This window comes from Sceloporus occidentalis, unplaced genomic scaffold (assembly GCF_023333645.1).
Source record: "Sceloporus occidentalis isolate IW3139 unplaced genomic scaffold, rSceOcc1.0.p SCAF_8, whole genome shotgun sequence".
Classification (NCBI taxonomy): Eukaryota; Metazoa; Chordata; class Lepidosauria; order Squamata; family Phrynosomatidae; genus Sceloporus; species Sceloporus occidentalis.
Window position 1 is genome coordinate 5,578,547 of NW_028316988.1, and position 18,135 is coordinate 5,596,681.

At 43.7% G+C, this 18,135-nt stretch overlaps 1 protein-coding gene across 1 annotated transcript; it reads left to right on the forward strand.

Moving 5' to 3' along the window:
* Positions 1-162: 162 nt before the first annotated feature.
* On the forward strand, positions 163-17,294 carry LOC149307718 (ATPase family AAA domain-containing protein 3-like). Its single transcript, XM_089534309.1, has 16 exons — positions 163-423; positions 2,853-2,929; positions 3,567-3,668; positions 4,924-4,983; positions 6,318-6,387; positions 6,887-7,052; positions 7,387-7,456; positions 7,975-8,130; positions 8,242-8,298; positions 9,280-9,405; positions 10,726-10,850; positions 12,696-12,747; positions 13,574-13,644; positions 13,781-13,948; positions 15,005-15,113; positions 16,848-17,294. The coding sequence occupies exons 1-16, from the start codon at positions 207-209 to the stop codon at positions 17,013-17,015; spliced, it is 1,794 nt and encodes a 597-aa protein (XP_089390435.1). The 5' UTR covers positions 163-206; the 3' UTR covers positions 17,016-17,294.
* The last annotated feature ends 841 nt before the right edge of the window (positions 17,295-18,135 follow it).

Genomic DNA, 18,135 nt, shown 5'->3' on the forward strand with positions numbered 1-18,135 from the left:
CTTAGGGAACCCGGAAGCTCTCTTCTCTGGCGGCGTCCAGGCGCTCTTGAAAGTATGGCTCTATGTGTCTCTTTCGTCCAATGAGCGCCGGGCGGAGGCCGGAAGGGGCGTGTCCGCGCCTGCGCAGAGCCAGGGCGCCGCGTCCGCGTGTGTCGAGGCAGGCTTCCGGAGTCCGCCGGCTGCTCTAAGGGAAGGACGGCTGCTTCATGTCGTGGCTCTTCGGTCTCAGCCGCGGAGGCGGCGGCAGCGGCGACCCTGGCGCTCCCTCGGTTCCGCCTCCGCTGCCGCCTCCTCCTCCGGGGGCCTCGGGGGACGGAGCCAGCGAAGGAGGCGGCGGCAGCCGCGCCAAGGACAAGTGGAGCAACTTCGACCCCACGGGGCTGGAGCGCGCCGCCAAGGCCGCCCGGGAGCTGGACGCCTCGCGTGAGTGGAAGCGGAGCAGAGGGAAGGGAAGAGGCCCCGGAGCCCTGGGTCGCAAGGCCAGGCAGCAGGAGGGAAGGGAGGAGGCCATCGGGACCCGGTTCGAATCAGGGAACGGGTTCCAGGGAGGGAGGGAGCAGAGGGTTACCTTGGTCTACAAAGCTCTCTGGGCTCCGGAACAATAGCCCCCTTGAAATACTTGAAGGGATGCCATAGTGAGGAGGGAGCAAGCTTGTTTCCTGCTGCTCCAGGGAATAGGACCCAATGGAGCAATGGATGCAAGCTCCAGGAAGAGAGATTCCAGCTCAACATTAGGAGGAACCTCCCGAGAGTAAGGGCTCTTTGACAGCTTGGAATATAGTGGAGTTTCCCTCCTTGGAGGCTGTCTTTAAGCGGAGGCTGGATGGCCATCTGTCAGTGGGGCTGCTTGGATGGAGAGTTCCTGCATGGCAGAAGGGGGCTGGATGGATCAGGGCCTTTCTTGGGGTCTCTTCCAACTCTACGGTTCTATGAATACCATTCTGCAAATGCCATGGAGAGGAACACTCTTTCAAGCATAGGATCGTAGAGTTGGAAGAGTTGGAATAGAGCAGCTCAAGGGCCTTGATCCAGCCCAACCCCCTTCTGCCATGCAGGGACTCCCAGTCAAAGCATCCCCATTGACAGATGGCTTGGTTCAGAGACCTAGCCCTGACGGTCTGCAGAGCCAGTTCTGGAGCCATATACACACTGAAGGAGCCTCCAAGTTGTACCCTTGACTTATCCACAGCTCATGTCAAAATCCATATTTGCCCCAAACCTGGCCTGGACTTATACATGAGGTTGACTTATAGTTGGATATATATGGTAATTGAAATCCAAGGAGAGGTTTAATAGGCTCTAGCGCACATTCATTTCCCTGGTGCTCTTCATGCTGTGCAGTGCTTGGTTCTGGAAACATATGTAAAGCTAATCATCCAGACATTTCCCTGTGCAACCCATTGAAAATGCCAGGCAGGAGGAAACGGGAGCCATGGGCTGAAGTCCACAGAGTCATTGGCTGTATTTTTATCCTACTTTTCTAATGGAAAGGCTTCCAGAGTAGCTTGCATACAAAGCCTTGCCTGAAGGTTTGATGTTTTAAAGACACAATTCAAAAGGGAAAAAGGCTGGGAAGAAGGAGGAAAAAGCAGACTCAGGCCTGATACAGACAGGCCAAAATAAAGCTGCTTTGGGTCACTTTGGAGGTATGGTGTTTCACATGCATCCTAAGAGTCCAGAAGTTGCACCAAAGCCACACTCCAGTCCTAAGGATTGGAGTGCAGCTTTGGTGCAGCTTCCAGACTCTTAGGACGCATGCATCATTGAAACACCATATCACCAAAGTGACCTGAAGCAGCTTTATTTTGGCCTGTCTGTATAGGGCCTTAGGTGCCAGTTCTTAAATAATGCTTTTAGGACATCTGTCTTAGAATCCATCTAAGGAAGGACAAGGGGAAGACTCAGACCCTAGAGCTGCTGTAAATGTCAGGAATGGGAGGCTGAAGTCACCTTTCTAAAATGGTGATTTTGCTTTTGTTTTGAACTGCTGAGGGACATTTTGTAGTTCTCTTGCATCAGCGGTTGGCTGGGAGTTGTCCTTTGAACCTTTAGCTCTCATGTGACTCTGTCTTTTGAACTGATGCTCAGCAACTTCAAGAACTGTTTGCCATTTGGAAGCAGAACTGGGGCTAAGGAGGCAAGGAGAGCTTGTGGCACTGTAGCAAAGTTACAGCCTGTCTTTAACTATGCCTGGTTTTAAACATTTAACTTCAAACCTTGCTTTATAATACTGGCTTATTTATATTACAGTCGGCCCTCCTTATAGGCAGGTTTGCCTTCCTCACCTTTGAGCTTATGCGGAAGGCAAGCCCTGGCAGAAATAATGGGGCGCATACTTGTGCCGTGCGCCCCATGCACCGTCGCGAGAACGCACTTCATTTTCTACGTATGGGGAGGGCAGACTGTAGTTGTAGTCAGGAATAACCACTGTTCTGAGGTTATACAATCTGCCAAGCTGCAGTTAACTGAAAGCAGAAGCTTCAGACTTCTCCTCTTGGTGATGTTGGAGGAGGATCTCAGAACCCAGGAGTAGGAGTTACGTTCAACTTGGGTTAAACCACAGATAAGCATGATGTCTGTGTGTAATTGTTGTGATATCTACACAGTCCCAAATCCTGAACAGCTTTCATATTTGGGGTGGATAGCTTATCTGCTTTCCAAGTTTGTCAGTCTTGTTCCTCAGTAGGACGTGATACAGACTGGAATAATTTTGGAGGGGGGACTTGTAATCTTGATCCTATTGCTTATCATGCTCAGATAATGGGATTTGGAACAATGGGTGCAAGTTACAGGAAAGGAGATTCCACCTAAGCATTAGGGGCAGAGACTGATTTAAACCCTTTCTTTTTCAGGACATGCAAAAGATGCCCTCAACCTGGCACAGTTGCAGGAACAGACACTACAGCTGGAGCAGCAGTCAAAACTGAAGGTAAGCTAAGTTTTGGGATCCTAACTGTGTTGTTAGATATGTTGTGTTGTTAAACCCTTTGTTTTCTTTGTGGGGACGTATGTGTGTGCGTCCACATGTGATTTCAAATTGCCTGTCAACTTGTGGTGACTCCATGAATGCCACAGCATTTTTTTAGGCACATAATAGTCAGGGATAGTTTTCCTAGTTCTTTCCTCTGAAATTGGGGGTTTCCCCCCTCCTTTTTAGCTATATATGTAATAAAGACTTGAAAATTACTTCAAGAGTCCTTCCAAGGTAAAAAGCAGTGGAGCTTGAGAGTACTGACACTGGGAATAGTTGCTGCTAAGCTTCGGAGGAGGCATGTGGTTGTGGTGGTGGGGTCCCTGAAGTTGACTTGCTGTTAGAAAAAGACCTCTCCAGGCATGGAATCGTCCAAAGAGTGTCAAAAATATGTTTTAATCTCTGCTGTGTCCCCTATGGGGAGCAAAACCTTAAAGAGTGTGGTATGGATGTGGTCTTCCAGTGTCCTATCTAGACCACTTTGATCTCCTAAATCCTGACAGTTTCTCTGTATAAAAAGGACCTGAATGCTTGGCAAAGTTCTGTCCAAACCCTTTGACTTTTTTTTAACTATCTTTTCTCCCTCTTGTCCTAGGAATATGAGGCTGCCATAGAGCAACTGAAGAACGAACAGGTCCGGATACAAGGAGAAGAGAGAAGAAAAACGCTAAGTGAAGAGACAAGACAGCAGCAAGCAGTAAAGGGTTCTTTTCTTACCACTCATGTTCAAATATCAACAGCAACAACTCCCCCAAGTTTCTAACTAGAAAAGAGATCAAGCAAGCTCCAAATCCCCCCACAATTGTCACATGTTGGCAGAAAAAGAGATGGAAAATGTATTTATATGCTGGGAATATGTACATCCCAGGTTCAATCTAGGCATCTCCAGTTAGGAGGTTGCCATAACTGAGAGCATCAAAGATGTTGCAACACTGGAAAGTAGCTGCTAATTAGAATAGACAGTACTGGGCAAGATTGACCCATAATCTAACCCATTAGTAAACAGCACCCTATGTTTCTGACTCTTGGGGCAATATTCTTTCATCCATAGTGCATCAATATCAAAGGTTAGTCTTTTTAACAATACATTCGTTACTGTTTGAGGAGTAATTTAGTGCTATTGCTCCTTACATTGAAAGTTAGCTTGTTGCTGGATTTTATAACTTTGGGGTGAGACACCTGAGAAATGATAAGAGAATGACAGCAAACATGGGGAAATTATTGTCTAGATATAATTCTGCAAACGAATTAAAAAGTATATTAAACTTTCAAGTGTAACATGAAGCTTTTATATCAGGATTAAAAGAAGGTTTTAAAAGAAGGGTATTGTTTGTGAACAGATAGTCTGTAAACACTGAGAAAGGATTATCATTATTATTAAAAAGTCAGCATGGATTTCTCAAAAACAAGTCATGCCAGAGTAACCATATCTCTTTTTTTGATAGAGTCACAATTCTGGTAGATGAAGGGAATGTAGTGGATGTAGTGTATCTCGATTTCTTTGGCTGGGGTGTTCCTAGTGTAAGAGGGGAATTTTTGGTGCATTGGCATCAGCAAATAGCAGCAGTGATGGAACTCATATTCTTAGCTACATCTGACAATGCAGGTTCTCTGCCTCTGTTTACTAATACATTACAGTTGGCCCTTCCCTTACAGGGGGATCCGTCCCGAAACCACCACATAAGGGAAATACCACGTAAAGTCAAGCCCCATTAGAAACAATGGGGCTCATTCCCATGGTGTGCACCTGGCGCGCCCCATTGTTTCTTCCGGAGCATGGGAAAAACCTTTCTGACATGGTTTCCAGCGTATGCTGAAAGCCGCATATAGCGCACCCGTGTATGATGCGGGCGCACTGTATATTCTTTATGATTCCATCTTTTCTTCAGTGAATGTGTTCACAATTTTAAAGATTTTATTGATTGAATTTTAACATTTTTTTCTTTTTCAAGAGGGCACAATACCAGGACAAGTTGGCCAGGCAGCGATATGAAGACCAACTAAGACAGCAGGTGAGGCCTGGCTCCATCCAGGGAATATGCCTTGTATTCCATCTAGGTTGCCTGTCATGGGAAAGATTGCAGCAAAGGAGAAGGGGCAAGGGGAAGAGAATCCACTCAAATACACATCATGGTGATACCTTTATGAAGCCAACCAAAAGGTATTTTGCACATTTTGGTTGGCCTAATAAAGGCATAACCATAGTGTGCGTTTGGGATCTTGCTGTATGCCCAACATAGCTACCCCTATAATATCTTTGGTTTCGTTATGGGAAACCGGGGGGAGCATATATTTACTGATGGCTCTTAATCTTGACCTGTTCCTCTTAGAACAGATATTTAAAAGGAAAAAGGGTGTGTGTGCATTAGTATCCTATATAGTTTGCTTTGAATTCTCCCTAGAAGCAAGAATGAGGAACTGAGGTTATCATACTTTGGACATACAATGAGGCTGCACAACTCATGGAAAAAAAGATGATAGTGCTTGGTAAAGTGGAAGATAGTAGGAAAAGAAGAATAGCATGTTATAGATTGATTGGCTCATTCATGGAAGCTGCAGTTCTGGGTTTGCAAGATCTGAGTAGGGCTGCTTTAAAAACAGGGGCTCTTGCAGGACACTCATTCATAGAGTTGCAATAACTTGAAGCCAGTTTGACAGCAGATAACAGCAACAATAAGTATCAAAACTTATTTAGCTTGGAGATGAGGAGACTGGGCGATACAAACCAATAGATTCAAATTACAATAGAAAAGATTTCAGCTAAAATTAGGGAGAACTTTTTATTGTAAGAACTGTTTGATAGTGGAGTACACTTGTCTTGGAAGGTGGTGGTTTCTTCTTCTTTGGAGGTCTTTAAAGAGAGATTGGATAACCATCTCTCAGAGTGCTTTAGTTCTGCATGATAGGGCTAGATAGTCCTTGCAGTCCCTTATGTTATATGACTGTCTTTTGAGGGCTGTGTTCCCTCAGGACAAAATGGTTGGAGGTGGAGTGACTCAAGATATTTTGCTGCCCATGGCTTTAATGAAGTTGGTATTTGATGTTGGTGTGGCAAATGAATTTGTTGAACTGCTGATGCTAGGCTAGCATCCTTTACTCAGTCGCTTTGGGAGCACAGACTGTGCTTCACAGCACACAGCTCCCTCCTCCAACACCTTGGTGCACCTTCTAGTGTAATGTCAGTTGAGGAAGACTCATCCGCTGCTTCACTCTGCCTAATGGTAAGTCACCCCTGATTAAGAAACCTGAAGTGGTCAGGGGCTAAATCAAGAAACACATGGTCTGTTTATGCAGCTTAGATAAGTTTTTTGGATATCAACTAATTTGGCTTTCTTTCTGTTTTCAGCAACTCCTTAATGAAGAGAATCTGAGAAAGCAAGAGGAATCTGTTCAGAAGCAGGAGGCAATGAGACGAGGTAATGTCACTTTTCAAGATTGCCTTTAAAAGTGAGGATTGCCACTCACTCCTGGAGGCAAGAGAGGACATGTGTGTGTGCATGTGCCTTCAAATCACCTATCAACTTATGCAGCCCCATAAATTTCATAGAGTTTGCTTAGGCAAGGAATGTTTGGAGGTGGTTTGCCATTGCCTTCCTCTAAAATATAGCCTATAGCACTTGATATTCCATGGTTGTCCCCCATCCATGTACTAACTAGGAGTGATGCTATTACCTTCCAACATCAGACATGATTTGATACCTTTAGGGCAAAATACATCAGAGCAGACTTGATGTAATGAAGGGGCATCATGGAGGATGGGGGTCTCTTAACATTTTTCCACATGTGATAGCCCCCTTCATTTAGAAACCTGTATTTGTATACTTATTCCATGAGGTAGTAGATCATCCCAGGGTGTTTTCCAGTTTCTTAAATGGTGGATCAAGCCAACTCAAGGCACTGTTGTGTCATTTGCAGCTACTGTTGAGCGGGAGATGGAGCTTCGGCATAAGAACGAGATGCTGCGGATCGAGGCCGAAGCCCAGGCGAGGGCGAGGGCAGAGAGGGAGAATGCAGACCTCATTCGGGAACAAATACGGCTAAAGGCAGCTGAGCACCGCCAGACTGTGCTGGATTCCCTCAAGTATGTCTGAACATAACTGGAATTGGAGTGTTTGGGGTTCAGCAGAGGTGCAGATGGCTTTGGTTTTACAAATGCTGGTGCTGTCTTAGCGGGGTTGTAATTTTTTTTAACCTTTTGAGTTGTATTTTTTTGCATTAATGTTTTAGTTTAATAATGAATCCTGCTTATTATATTAATTTTGTGAAATATTATTTGATGTATTAGAAAGCTTGATTTCTAACATTAACAATCTAAAGTTATTAGGCTTTGCCAGCAGCTATTGAGTACTGTTGTGAAACATTATCATCTCATCTGCTGTGTCCTTTCCTGATGTGTCTGCACATCCTCTCCTTAGGACAGCTGGAACGCTGTTTGGTGAAGGATTTCGTGCCTTTGTCACAGACTGGGACAAAGTGACAGCCACGGTAAGAGGAGGAAGATACTATTTATTTGTTGCAAATGTTTAGTCTATTTCTCTTTGGTTTAAAAGTTTTGGGCTGGAAGGAAAAGGGTAATTGGTAATATAGTGTGTGCGCGTCATACGCGGGCGCCTTTTACATGGCTTTTAGCTTATGCTGAAAGCCTCACACCATTTCCTGTGTGGAAGGTTGGACACATGTGGCCTGATGTTTGAGTGGCAATCTTGTATTAAATCCAGTTTTGTACCCTTTCCCTTCTCTCCCAAATGTGGAACAAATCATCAGAGTGAAATGAGTATGTGAATCTATGGCCTAAATCCACCTCAAAGTTGGGATTTTAGTTGGTGGAATTCCAGCTAGAGTAACACATTAAATTAGATACCTTTACTCATATGTTGTTTCACCCTTCAACAATTAACTCACTGGATATATACTAGTCAAAAGTAAGGAACACCCTGTGTGTATTTATCTAGTCTGCATGCATCTTTCAAATGTCTTTTTTTGTTTGTTTGTTTTGGGGACAGGTGGCAGGGTTGACTCTCCTGGCTGTCGGCATTTACAGTGCCAAGAACGCTACTGCGGTCGCTGGCCGGTACATCGAGGCTCGGCTGGGCAAGCCTTCCTTGGTGAGGGAGACTTCCCGCATCACTCTGCTGGAGGCTCTCAAGCATCCAATTAAGGTAAATCCTTCCCTCTGCTTTTAAACCAGACCAACAGAGTCTCTTCCAAAAAGACTTGTTTCCTTCTATTGCAGCAGATAGCACCTCTAAGCCTCTTTCTTGCCTCCCCAGGTTGGCAAGCGGCTCACCAGCAAGGCCCAGGATGCTCTTGAAGGCGTTGTTCTCAGTGTAAGTAATTTCAAGCTGCTTTCTCTACAACAGGAATTAGCAGTCTTTCAGTCCTGAAATCATGTACTTTGGTTTGTTATTCTGAACAATAACAATTCTGTTATTCTGAGCAGTAACAATAACGCTGAAGTCCACTAATCTGAGACCGGTTCAAAATGGTGGCACATTTCAGGCCTTATTCCCACTACATAACAAACTGGTTTTCAAAGTGATCTGAACTGGTTTAAATGCCCCTTCTTTGCACTTGCGTGGTTTGCTTAGGGGGCATAGCGCTAAACCCATTTAAATCAGTTCTTCCGGATCCGCGGCATTCCCTGCTTCTTTTGAAATGAAGTGTGAATGCGCTGTTTGATTTGATTCCTGTGGTGCCATCACCCCTGTGAGACAACTCTGTGTTGAATTGATCTATTGCTGATTGTAAATGCAAAGTGGATTAAATTGAAACGGATAGGTTTGATCCCAGCTCGAATAGTGTGAACGTCTACTCAGCGCTAAATTGCTTCGTCGATTCGACTCAAAAAAATGATTTATTTTGTAGTGGGAATGAGGCCAACCTGATTTGCTTGGTATTATCCATTTGCTCATTATTATACACTTGGACCCCTGAGAAGCTGCAACAGTATTATTGGTGTGGATGAGTGGTGTCTGTGGTGGCAGCAGTGGTTCCAGGGTGGTAGTGTCCAGTGGTGAGATTCTATGAATAAAGTCTCATGTAGTAACCACAAGGACATCTAGAAGGTCCCCACATTTAGTGGTAGCTGGGGGACAGGTGGAGGTCTTTGCAATCTTATGTTCCAGGTGGATAGGAAGCTCTGTTCTACCCAAACAGCCCCTTGGCCCATTTAACTCACTATTTTTCCAAGTCTTTCCCAGCCCTGCATATACTAGCGGCTGAACCTGGGACTTTACGCATGCAAAGCACTCAAAGTCTTGAGTCCAGCACTAATGCTGTTGTTGTTTGTTTGTTCTTTCCTCTTTCAGCCAAAGCTGGAGGAGCGTGTGAGAGACATTGCCATTGCGACGCGGAACACAAGGAACAATAGAAGCCTTTATAGGAATATCCTCATGTATGGCCCCCCAGGAACTGGGAAGACACTTTTTGCCAAGGTAGCTCTATTCTCATCAGGTTTATGGTAAAGGGAAGTTTCATCGCAAGTCTTGTTCCAGTTTTATGGCCACAGTTACACTTGTATTCGCATGCTATTAAAAATAGTTATTATTTATCCTACAGGCAATCCAGAGTCAGTAGGCAGAAGGGAGAGAAAGTGAATTCTGTGTCTTTTATAAATTATGCAATTTATCTGTCTGCTTATTTTGCATAAATTATTCTGTATTTTCCCCTTAAAATAGATATTTTGGCTTTGCTGGCCAAATAAACGTGAAATAAGCACACTATTTCTCAAAATCCTTTATAGCTACCTCATTGGCTTTTGTGATTTCAACATGTATTGGTATATCTACGAATCTGCATGAACAGTACAACAATATATATAACTTTATTACGGCCATTTGGCCAGCACAGATCCACATGAACTAGTAACTTGCTTTGAAAGAAATTGGTTAAGTAATCTCCACTTCTTTTGCCTAGGGAGGGAACATTCTGTTGAATTGCAGAAATAGACATTGACCAGCATCCTAGTGTTGATTTGCCCGCATGTAAGTCCCTTTTTGGACAGAGCACCAAGGGCTATTCTCTTGTTCTTGTGCTTCATCCTTTCACCTAGCTACAGTCAAACTCAGGAGGGTTGCTGGTGTCCTTCCTTAGTCTAGAGGCGAGGGGAGCAGGTAATTCAGATCATGGAAATCTGGCTGTTCTGGGCACCATTTGAGAGCACACCTTCCTTTCTCTTCCTCTTGCAAACTAAAACCGGTTGCTACTTATTGGCTAAATCGCATCTCCCCTGCTTCCGTTCCCCACCAGCAAGTAACAATAGCAGGCACCTCTCCCAGGGTTTGACAGCTATGGATTGATGGGCAGATATGAAACCAAACTTATGCATTTGTCAGGTGTGGCCGACTATGGAAGGTTAGGGTTCCCATTTAACTCCTAGGAAACCTGCAAAAATAAATTTTGCCTTGCTCCCAAATGCCCTGTCTGGTTGTGGGAGGCATTTTCATGATTTTTGGCCAAGGAGAGGGCCTTTTTAAATAACTGAAAGTATGCAGAAGCCATTTCCTGTTCATTTCCTGTTTCAAAAAAGGCCTGTCCTAGGCCTGAATTGGATTGCGGGTGACGAATCATGGTGAAAATGCTACCTAGAGGGCAAAATGAAAATAGGAAATGACATTATTGGGATGTGAGCCTCTGTACTAGGTTACTTGGTTCTGTTGAAACTGACTACCTAATATATTCTTAAACTCAGAGGATCGGTTTTAATCACTGATGGGCTATATTTTCTTAGACACATCCTTTGTCTTCCTCTCCAGAAATTAGCCATGCATTCCGGCATGGATTATGCCATCATGACAGGTGGTGATGTTGCCCCCATGGGGCGGGAAGGAGTCACGGCAATGCATAAGGTCTTTGACTGGGCAAACACAAGTAGGAGAGGGTAAGTTAAGTCTATTTGTTTCTACAACATTTTCAGGTGAGGAATTTTGTGTGCCATTTCCCTCTCCTTGGGTGCCATTTATACCAGAGATGGGCAACTTTTGCAGACCTGGGAAGACAATTTTGCAGATAGATGTGACAACTCAGACTTACAATGTGGTATAAATTCCTTTCTATGAAATTACTGTATATACTCAACTATAAGTCGGCCTCAGGGTCAGTTTTGGAGCCAAAATTATGGATTATTCCATAACCCATGGATAGGTTGAAGGTAAAACTTGCAGGCTCCTTTAATGTGTGTATGTGTGCGTGTGGTACGAGAGAGACTCATTGAGACTTTGTGCTTCAAGGTTCAGCTTTTGTTTCAGTGAGGCGAGATGCACGGGCAGGAGATGGACTCTTAAACTTCAGTATCAATCAACCCAGGACTCTTTCTGCTTGGCTCAACAGTTAAAGAAACTCTCTCTATGGGGAAATCTGAAAGACCTGCTATCATTATCATAGTGACCGTAAATAAGTCAACATGGGATTTTGGGGGTCAATTTTTGGGCATAAATTTTAAGACTTATAGATGAGTATATATGGTACTCAAGTGGCATAGAGATAATACTAGTATAACTAGTAAGAACTGTATTGGATTCTATTATCAAAATAGCAATGGCAGATGAAAACACTGAAGGAATGTATCACACGATTACATGGTACGAGTCATCCATGAAAAATACCATATAGGATTCACATCTATACAAAAGCATAGATACTATGATTTCTCACCAGTACTTGTATTTTTGTTGTTGTTTTTGCTGTTAGCAAAGGCATCCTCACTCTGGTTCAGGGGACTTCAAGTTGAACCTAGTAAATGCAGCTTTGTTGATCAGTTTTCTTCCCTCTTGCTAACGGCTCTCACCACGGTGATGCTCTTTGACATTCCATCTCCTCTTTCCCACCTCCATCCCCTGAACACCCATTAAAATCCAGTAAGATGGTTGTGGTTCAGTATATTCTGCCTCTATCCTATTTGGAGAGATGATGGTTTAGAAGAATAGGTAAAGGCTCAGGAGTGGCGCCAAGCACAATTAATTGGTGATGTATGTGCTCCTTGATTGCTTCTGACAGTCATTCACTCCCCATGTCAGCATCAATACATAGCCATATTTATCACCCAGATGATTCTATTTTTCACCTTTTTCTTTTCCCTTTTTTCCCATATGGAGAGAAAAAGGAAGAGGGGGAACTATTCATAAAATGAAGTATTGAGAACAACATCATACAAACTTAGGGTTTGTCTCCCTGCCTAGAGAGGGGGAGGAGAGAGAAGGAGAAGCTAGAGAGACAGAGCAGGGAGCAAGAGTTTAAAAATGGATTGTGGTACTTGATAAATTATTCACTTGCTTGTGTTCTGCTGGGGAAATGGGCTACGCCAGCTGAAACGTGAGCTAGGAATCTGAGCGAGTGAATAAGCATTGCTTTTCCATGGCCAACCAGGCATTTGAACCCTGGTCTCCCACAGTGTAGTCCAGAACTCAAAACATTAATAATAATTAATGTTTATAACACCCTTATATAATGTTTATTTCTAATGCCCTTTTCACCAAAGGGTGGAACACCAGATATATGCAACGAAAGACAATAAAACAAACATTATCATACACTAAAAATGTTTTTAGTAAACTTGCTGCAGGTAGCAGCATCATGTGGAACAAGCTGCTCCCATGACATTGAATGGAAAGGAGGCGACAGTGAGTTTGTGCCACTGAAAGCAGTTAGTGTGGTTGTTCTAATAATGTTTGTTGGGTCTTCCTTTGCTTGAGTCCCTGCCCAGATTCTTTTTCCCCTCCTTTTCCAGCCTCTTGCTGTTTGTGGATGAAGCTGATGCATTCCTGCGGAAGAGGTCGACGGTAAGTGTCTCTGAGTGCCTTCCTCACACATGCCAAGGATCTTTTAAAATGGGTTATTAAAGATTTGTCTGTTTTTTTAGTGGTAGTGGTGATTCATTATATCAATTATTCATTCACTATATTAATAATACTTTTAATTATTAATATAATTTAAACCATCTGCATTGTAGCGGGCAACTGCTTTGTCCCTGAGCGTTGCATGTAGTCTTGATTCCAGGGTTGAGGGTTGTGTGCATGCATGCATATCTATGTGTGTATTAAAACTCATGCCAGTGATCCTCTTTTCTCATTGGGAAGAAGTGAAACCTTGGAGCCTTTGCTCTGTGTCTTCCTCCAGAGTGGAGAGAACAATCTGTATTACGATAGATAGGGAGGGGGTGGAAAGAGGATTCCCCATTACCTCCTCCTCTGAAGATCCTCATACAGATCATTCTTTTCTTGTAGCTGAAGAGGACATTCAGAGCCAGGATGCACATAGGGTAGTGGGCACACTTGAAGCCTTAGGTGGCACAGGTTGTACATCTTGAGCTACATGTTGCTTTATAAAAAGACAAAGAATGCACACAGTTTCATGGATAGTCTCCCAGCTGATGGCTGAGTCCAGAGAGTGTTTTTCTTCAGCTATCTATACTAGGGCTGCTTTTAGTAGATTACTTTCTGTGTTAACACACCAACTAACACTGAAGATGTCTCCATCAGGTCTCCTTATATGCTACCGTACATGTTTATCGTCAAATTTGAACAGACAGTTAAGGAACTCTTCCCCAACTTGTCCCCATGAGAGTTTGCATGTCTTTTTATTTTTGGTTGTGTGTGTGTCCTTTAGGAAAAGATCAGTGAAGACCTGCGAGCAACGCTTAACGCTTTCTTGCACAGAACTGGACAGCACAGCAACAAGTAAGGAAGTCATTCTTCTGGAGAAAGCGAGGGTGGACTTGCAATGGCAAGGGAAAAAATCATGGGCTGAATATCAGGCCAGGGAACAGTGGCTGTGGTGCATCTCTCTCAGGACTCTGTTCTCGTTTTTCGACAGATTCATGCTTGTCTTAGCCAGCAACCAGCCGGAGCAATTTGATTGGGCCATCAATGACCGGATAGATGAAATGGTTCACTTTGAATTGCCAAGATTAGAAGAGAGGGAGAGGCTAGTCCGGATGTATTTCGACAAGCATGTCCTAAAGCCAGCCACTGAGGGCAAGCAGTCAGTAAACTTTTTACTATTACTATATTGCTGTTATTAATATATAACCTTTATTTCCATTGCTTGTTGTTTCTGGATTGTAGGATCTTATGCGGGTGATATCCTGGAGTAGCAGCAAGCAAGAGAAACATAATGCTTACACTATACTACAAGACCTTGTGCCCCAGTGGTTGGGAATAACATGGGTTTCTGGAGTTGGTTGGACTGCAATTCCTATTATTCCTCACCATTCACTGGCTAGGAATGCTGGGATTTACAGCTCAGCGATATCTAGAGAGCTGAATAGTTCCTACCCATATTCTATTCCTACCAAAACCTATAAAGCTATCACAATGATTTGGGATCACCATAAAAGTGTATGTCTTAATGCAAAAAGGCTCCATGATTTATAGAAATGTATACAATTATTTATTTAGTAAAGCTTGTTGTGTTAATTTTCGTAAGATAAAATTATAATATTCTTTTTCATGTCTTTTGTGGTAAGGATATAATTTTTCACTGGTTTTCTTTTCAAAGAAACAAGTACTTTTGATTTCTTCCGACTGCGAGAAATACTGCAGTATATTCAGTTTGGGACTTATTCTGTGCAAAATTCTTGCGCGATATTTTGTTCCAAATTGTTCAAATTTTAAACAATAGGGGAGGCCTGTGGTGCAGAAGCGAGGTTTGGAAAGACACTTTCTCCACCTCCCTACTACTTCCTCTACCTCCCTACTACTTGGAGGTAATGGCTGACTGAAATCTTTAGCTAAGAACACCACTTTGGAATAAATACACACTGCAACATTTTGTTGTGGGTCTTGCTTAGAGGATTTATTTTTAAGTAACTAGGCTGCCTCACTGGTAATAAACACTTAAGGTTGCTGAAAACAATGTCATTAGTCTGGTACCCCGGCTCAGCCTTCTCCAAATGAGTGCTCTGCATGTTGGGACCCAACCAGTGACTTATTCTGGCTGCAGTAATGGGGGTGATAGTCTCACAGGATGGCAAGTTGAGTGAGGCTCTTAGCACTACTGTCAGGTTCATGCTGATGTTGTGTGCTTCCCCACATTCAGGCGCCTGAAGCTCGGCCAGTTTGACTACGGGAAAAAGTGCTCAGAGATTGCAAAGTTGACCGAAGGCATGTCTGGCCGGGAGATCTCACAGCTTGCTGTAGCATGGCAGGTAAGAGCAAAGTCCTGCCTTCTTGCAGAAGTAACAGAGCGGGCTTTCAAGACAGCTTATACAGGTGTCCTTCTGTTAACAAAATAGATGCTTTCCGGAGCATTACCTTTAACAGAAAATTTGGTGTCAGAGGTAAAAATAACATAGAAAGAATGAAGGTAGTTTTCTACACCACGAAAATGAAGCACAGTGCAACATAGTTTTTTGGGGCTATGTGGCCAAACATCTTCCTGATGTTTCACCAGCATCTGTGGTTCTGCATCTCTAAAATTGCTTCTCAAAAACCCACAACTCTTCATTGTTTGTGTTTTATGGGTTAGTCCTTAGCCCCCATGATTGAGAACATAAAATCAGATTGCAGGGGATTGGAGGGGTTCAGGGTAACCAATATCAGAGTCTGTTTGTCTTTGGCAGGGGTAGGCAACCTTTTTGAGCCGGGGGCCGGGTTGCTGTCCCTCAGACAACTGGGGGTCCGAAGCTAAAAAATAAATAATTAAATAATTTTTAAAAAACTTAAATATATAAACAAACCAGGACAAAATTTTCAAATGGAAGACACTTTTTTAAAAAAAGTGGAGGACACGCGAAAAAATTTGCTGATTTTTAAAATTTTTTTAATATAAATGCATGTTTCTGAGGCTTCTATAGACAATTGCCCCCCAAAGGCCCCGGTGGCAATCGGTGGCAGGACCAGGCTGGGGCCGGTCCCAAGGCCTTGCCGGGCCGCATCCGGCCCATGGGCTGCAGGTTGCCTACCCCTGGTCTTGGGAGAAAATGAGTGCCAGGGACATCACATGGCATTTGAATCTCAGTGAAGTCAGATGTTGGGTTTTAACAAGTTAAAATCTCCTAGAAGCTGCTTTTCTCCACTTGCTTCCCTGGCAGCCATGGTCCCAGGCAGGTCTATGGTTTGAACGTCATTCAGAGAACCAGCCCAGTGTAAACCACTCTGCCCAGCTGGGGCCTTTACAATAAAATGGGATGTGTGGATGATCATTTTTGGGAGGAGAGTGTTTGAAGCCATAGATCCTTTATGACCCCACCTCCCCACCCCATATCACATCAAAAGAAATGCATCTGCATTATGCATAATAAAGGTAGATCTTTTCATTGCCCCTTTTTACAAGAGAGCACCTATGTTCTTGTGGCTTCAGTGGGTGTCCATTAGCTATGGCATCTGGGGGCACTTGAGCATGCCAGGCATTTAAGACTGCAGAGCCCCCAGGCACAAACAGCCCTGCACCTCAACCAAAGAAGTGTTCTTACAAGGCAAGAGCTCATAAGCATCTTCAGGCTTCTATGCATAATAATTATTAATACTATTGTTATTGCTAATACTTAGCTGTACAAATTGTTCAAGCAGGGGCTACAGCAGAATATTGCAATGTGGCATGTTCTGGATTAGGCTGCTGATCAACCATATCTTAAAAGCATATCATTGAGCATCCTAAAGCAGAAACCTTTTGTTTACTTGCTTGTTCTTAAGAAAAGACATGACAAAGCTTCCTGGTAGAGAGAAGAAGACAACTTGCCCTCTTGATCCTTGCCCTTCATGGCTGGCCATCCAGGAGGGAGCTGCCTTGAGGATGTTCTTGAGGGACATCTTCAATGCATCCCTTAGGGAAAGTCAACTTCGATCGTGTTTGAAGGAAGCGGTGGTTATTGCAGAAAAGTTTGCTTTGAAGGAAACATGAAACCAGGTCTTAAAAAATGTTCTTCCTTTTTTCCTTCCAGGCCACAGCATATGCTTCAGAGGATGGCATGCTCACTGAGGCCATGATAGACGCTCGCGTGGCTGATGCGGTCCAGCAACACAAACAGAAAATGGAGTGGCTAAAGGCCGAGCGCATGGAGCTAGTAAAGAGCCAGCCCTTGCCACTCACGCTGGGGAAGTCTGTATGATGAGCCTTTTCCTGCAATCAAAAGAGCAAGAGAATAAGAGAAAACACGACAGGCCATTGCATACGAAGCAAAGGGCGATGGGGAAGTAGTCTCTTCCCTCGGAGACTAGAGAATCATGTCAAGAATGTTTTGCTGGTGAAGAGAGACATGTCTTGAAATCTGCTTTCTGGATTTTTTATACTTCAGGGTAAAACCTGGAATAAATTGTGTATTTGGGACACTGTATTCATCCATGTGGAAAGCAATACATTAAAAGAGTCCCGTTGACAAATGGCAACCACCACTTGTTCCATTCTGTGCCTTTTTGTAAACCACCTTAGTTGTGGAGTATTTGAAATGCAGGTGGAGCAGGTGCCAAAGGATGCCAAAGAACCCCTTTTAGCCAAATGCAGGCAGAGTTTCTTTTCAGTTGCATTCTTGTGGGTTGCAAAAGGAGCAGAGCCAAAAAACCACCAGCCTATTTTAATGTCTCTCTCTTACAATCAGCATCAAGCTTTGGATGAAGCGTTTTGTTATTTTGGATGAGGAAGATGCATACAAAACACAGGAAGTCAAGAAATGAAATAGACATAGTCCTCTAGAAATCCTTAAAGGAAGAGGCAGGAGGCTGGGGGATTTATCTTGTGGTTTTTTGGTTTTGATAAAAGAGCAAGCAGAGAATGGATAGCCTTGGATGCTGATGGACCCTCTCTCAGTTTGTAAAGCATAGACAACCATAAGGGGTATGTAGTAGCAGTGCACCAACTTTTGAGGCATCTCTGGACCCTAGGATCATATTGCCATTCAAGCCATTACATTAAACCAAAGCTGTAAAATAATAATAATGAGAAGAAGGAGGAGGAGGATGCTTTGGACTATAGCAAACAGGGATATAAGGGACCTCCTGATGTTAATAAGACCAGAGCCAATCTGTGTCAGTCTCAGCTAGTGTTAGGTTCACTCAGTGAGCAACCAGTTGCCTTTGGGAAGCCCCCAAGGAGAACACACTCAGTCTCATTCCCCATGGCCTGCTACACAAGGGCCGGTAACATTTTCTGCCAGCATCCACTGGGGTGTCAACAGATGAAACCATCAGTCTGCATTGAAGAAGGAGGTGTGCATGTGCGCATGTGCTTCTCCT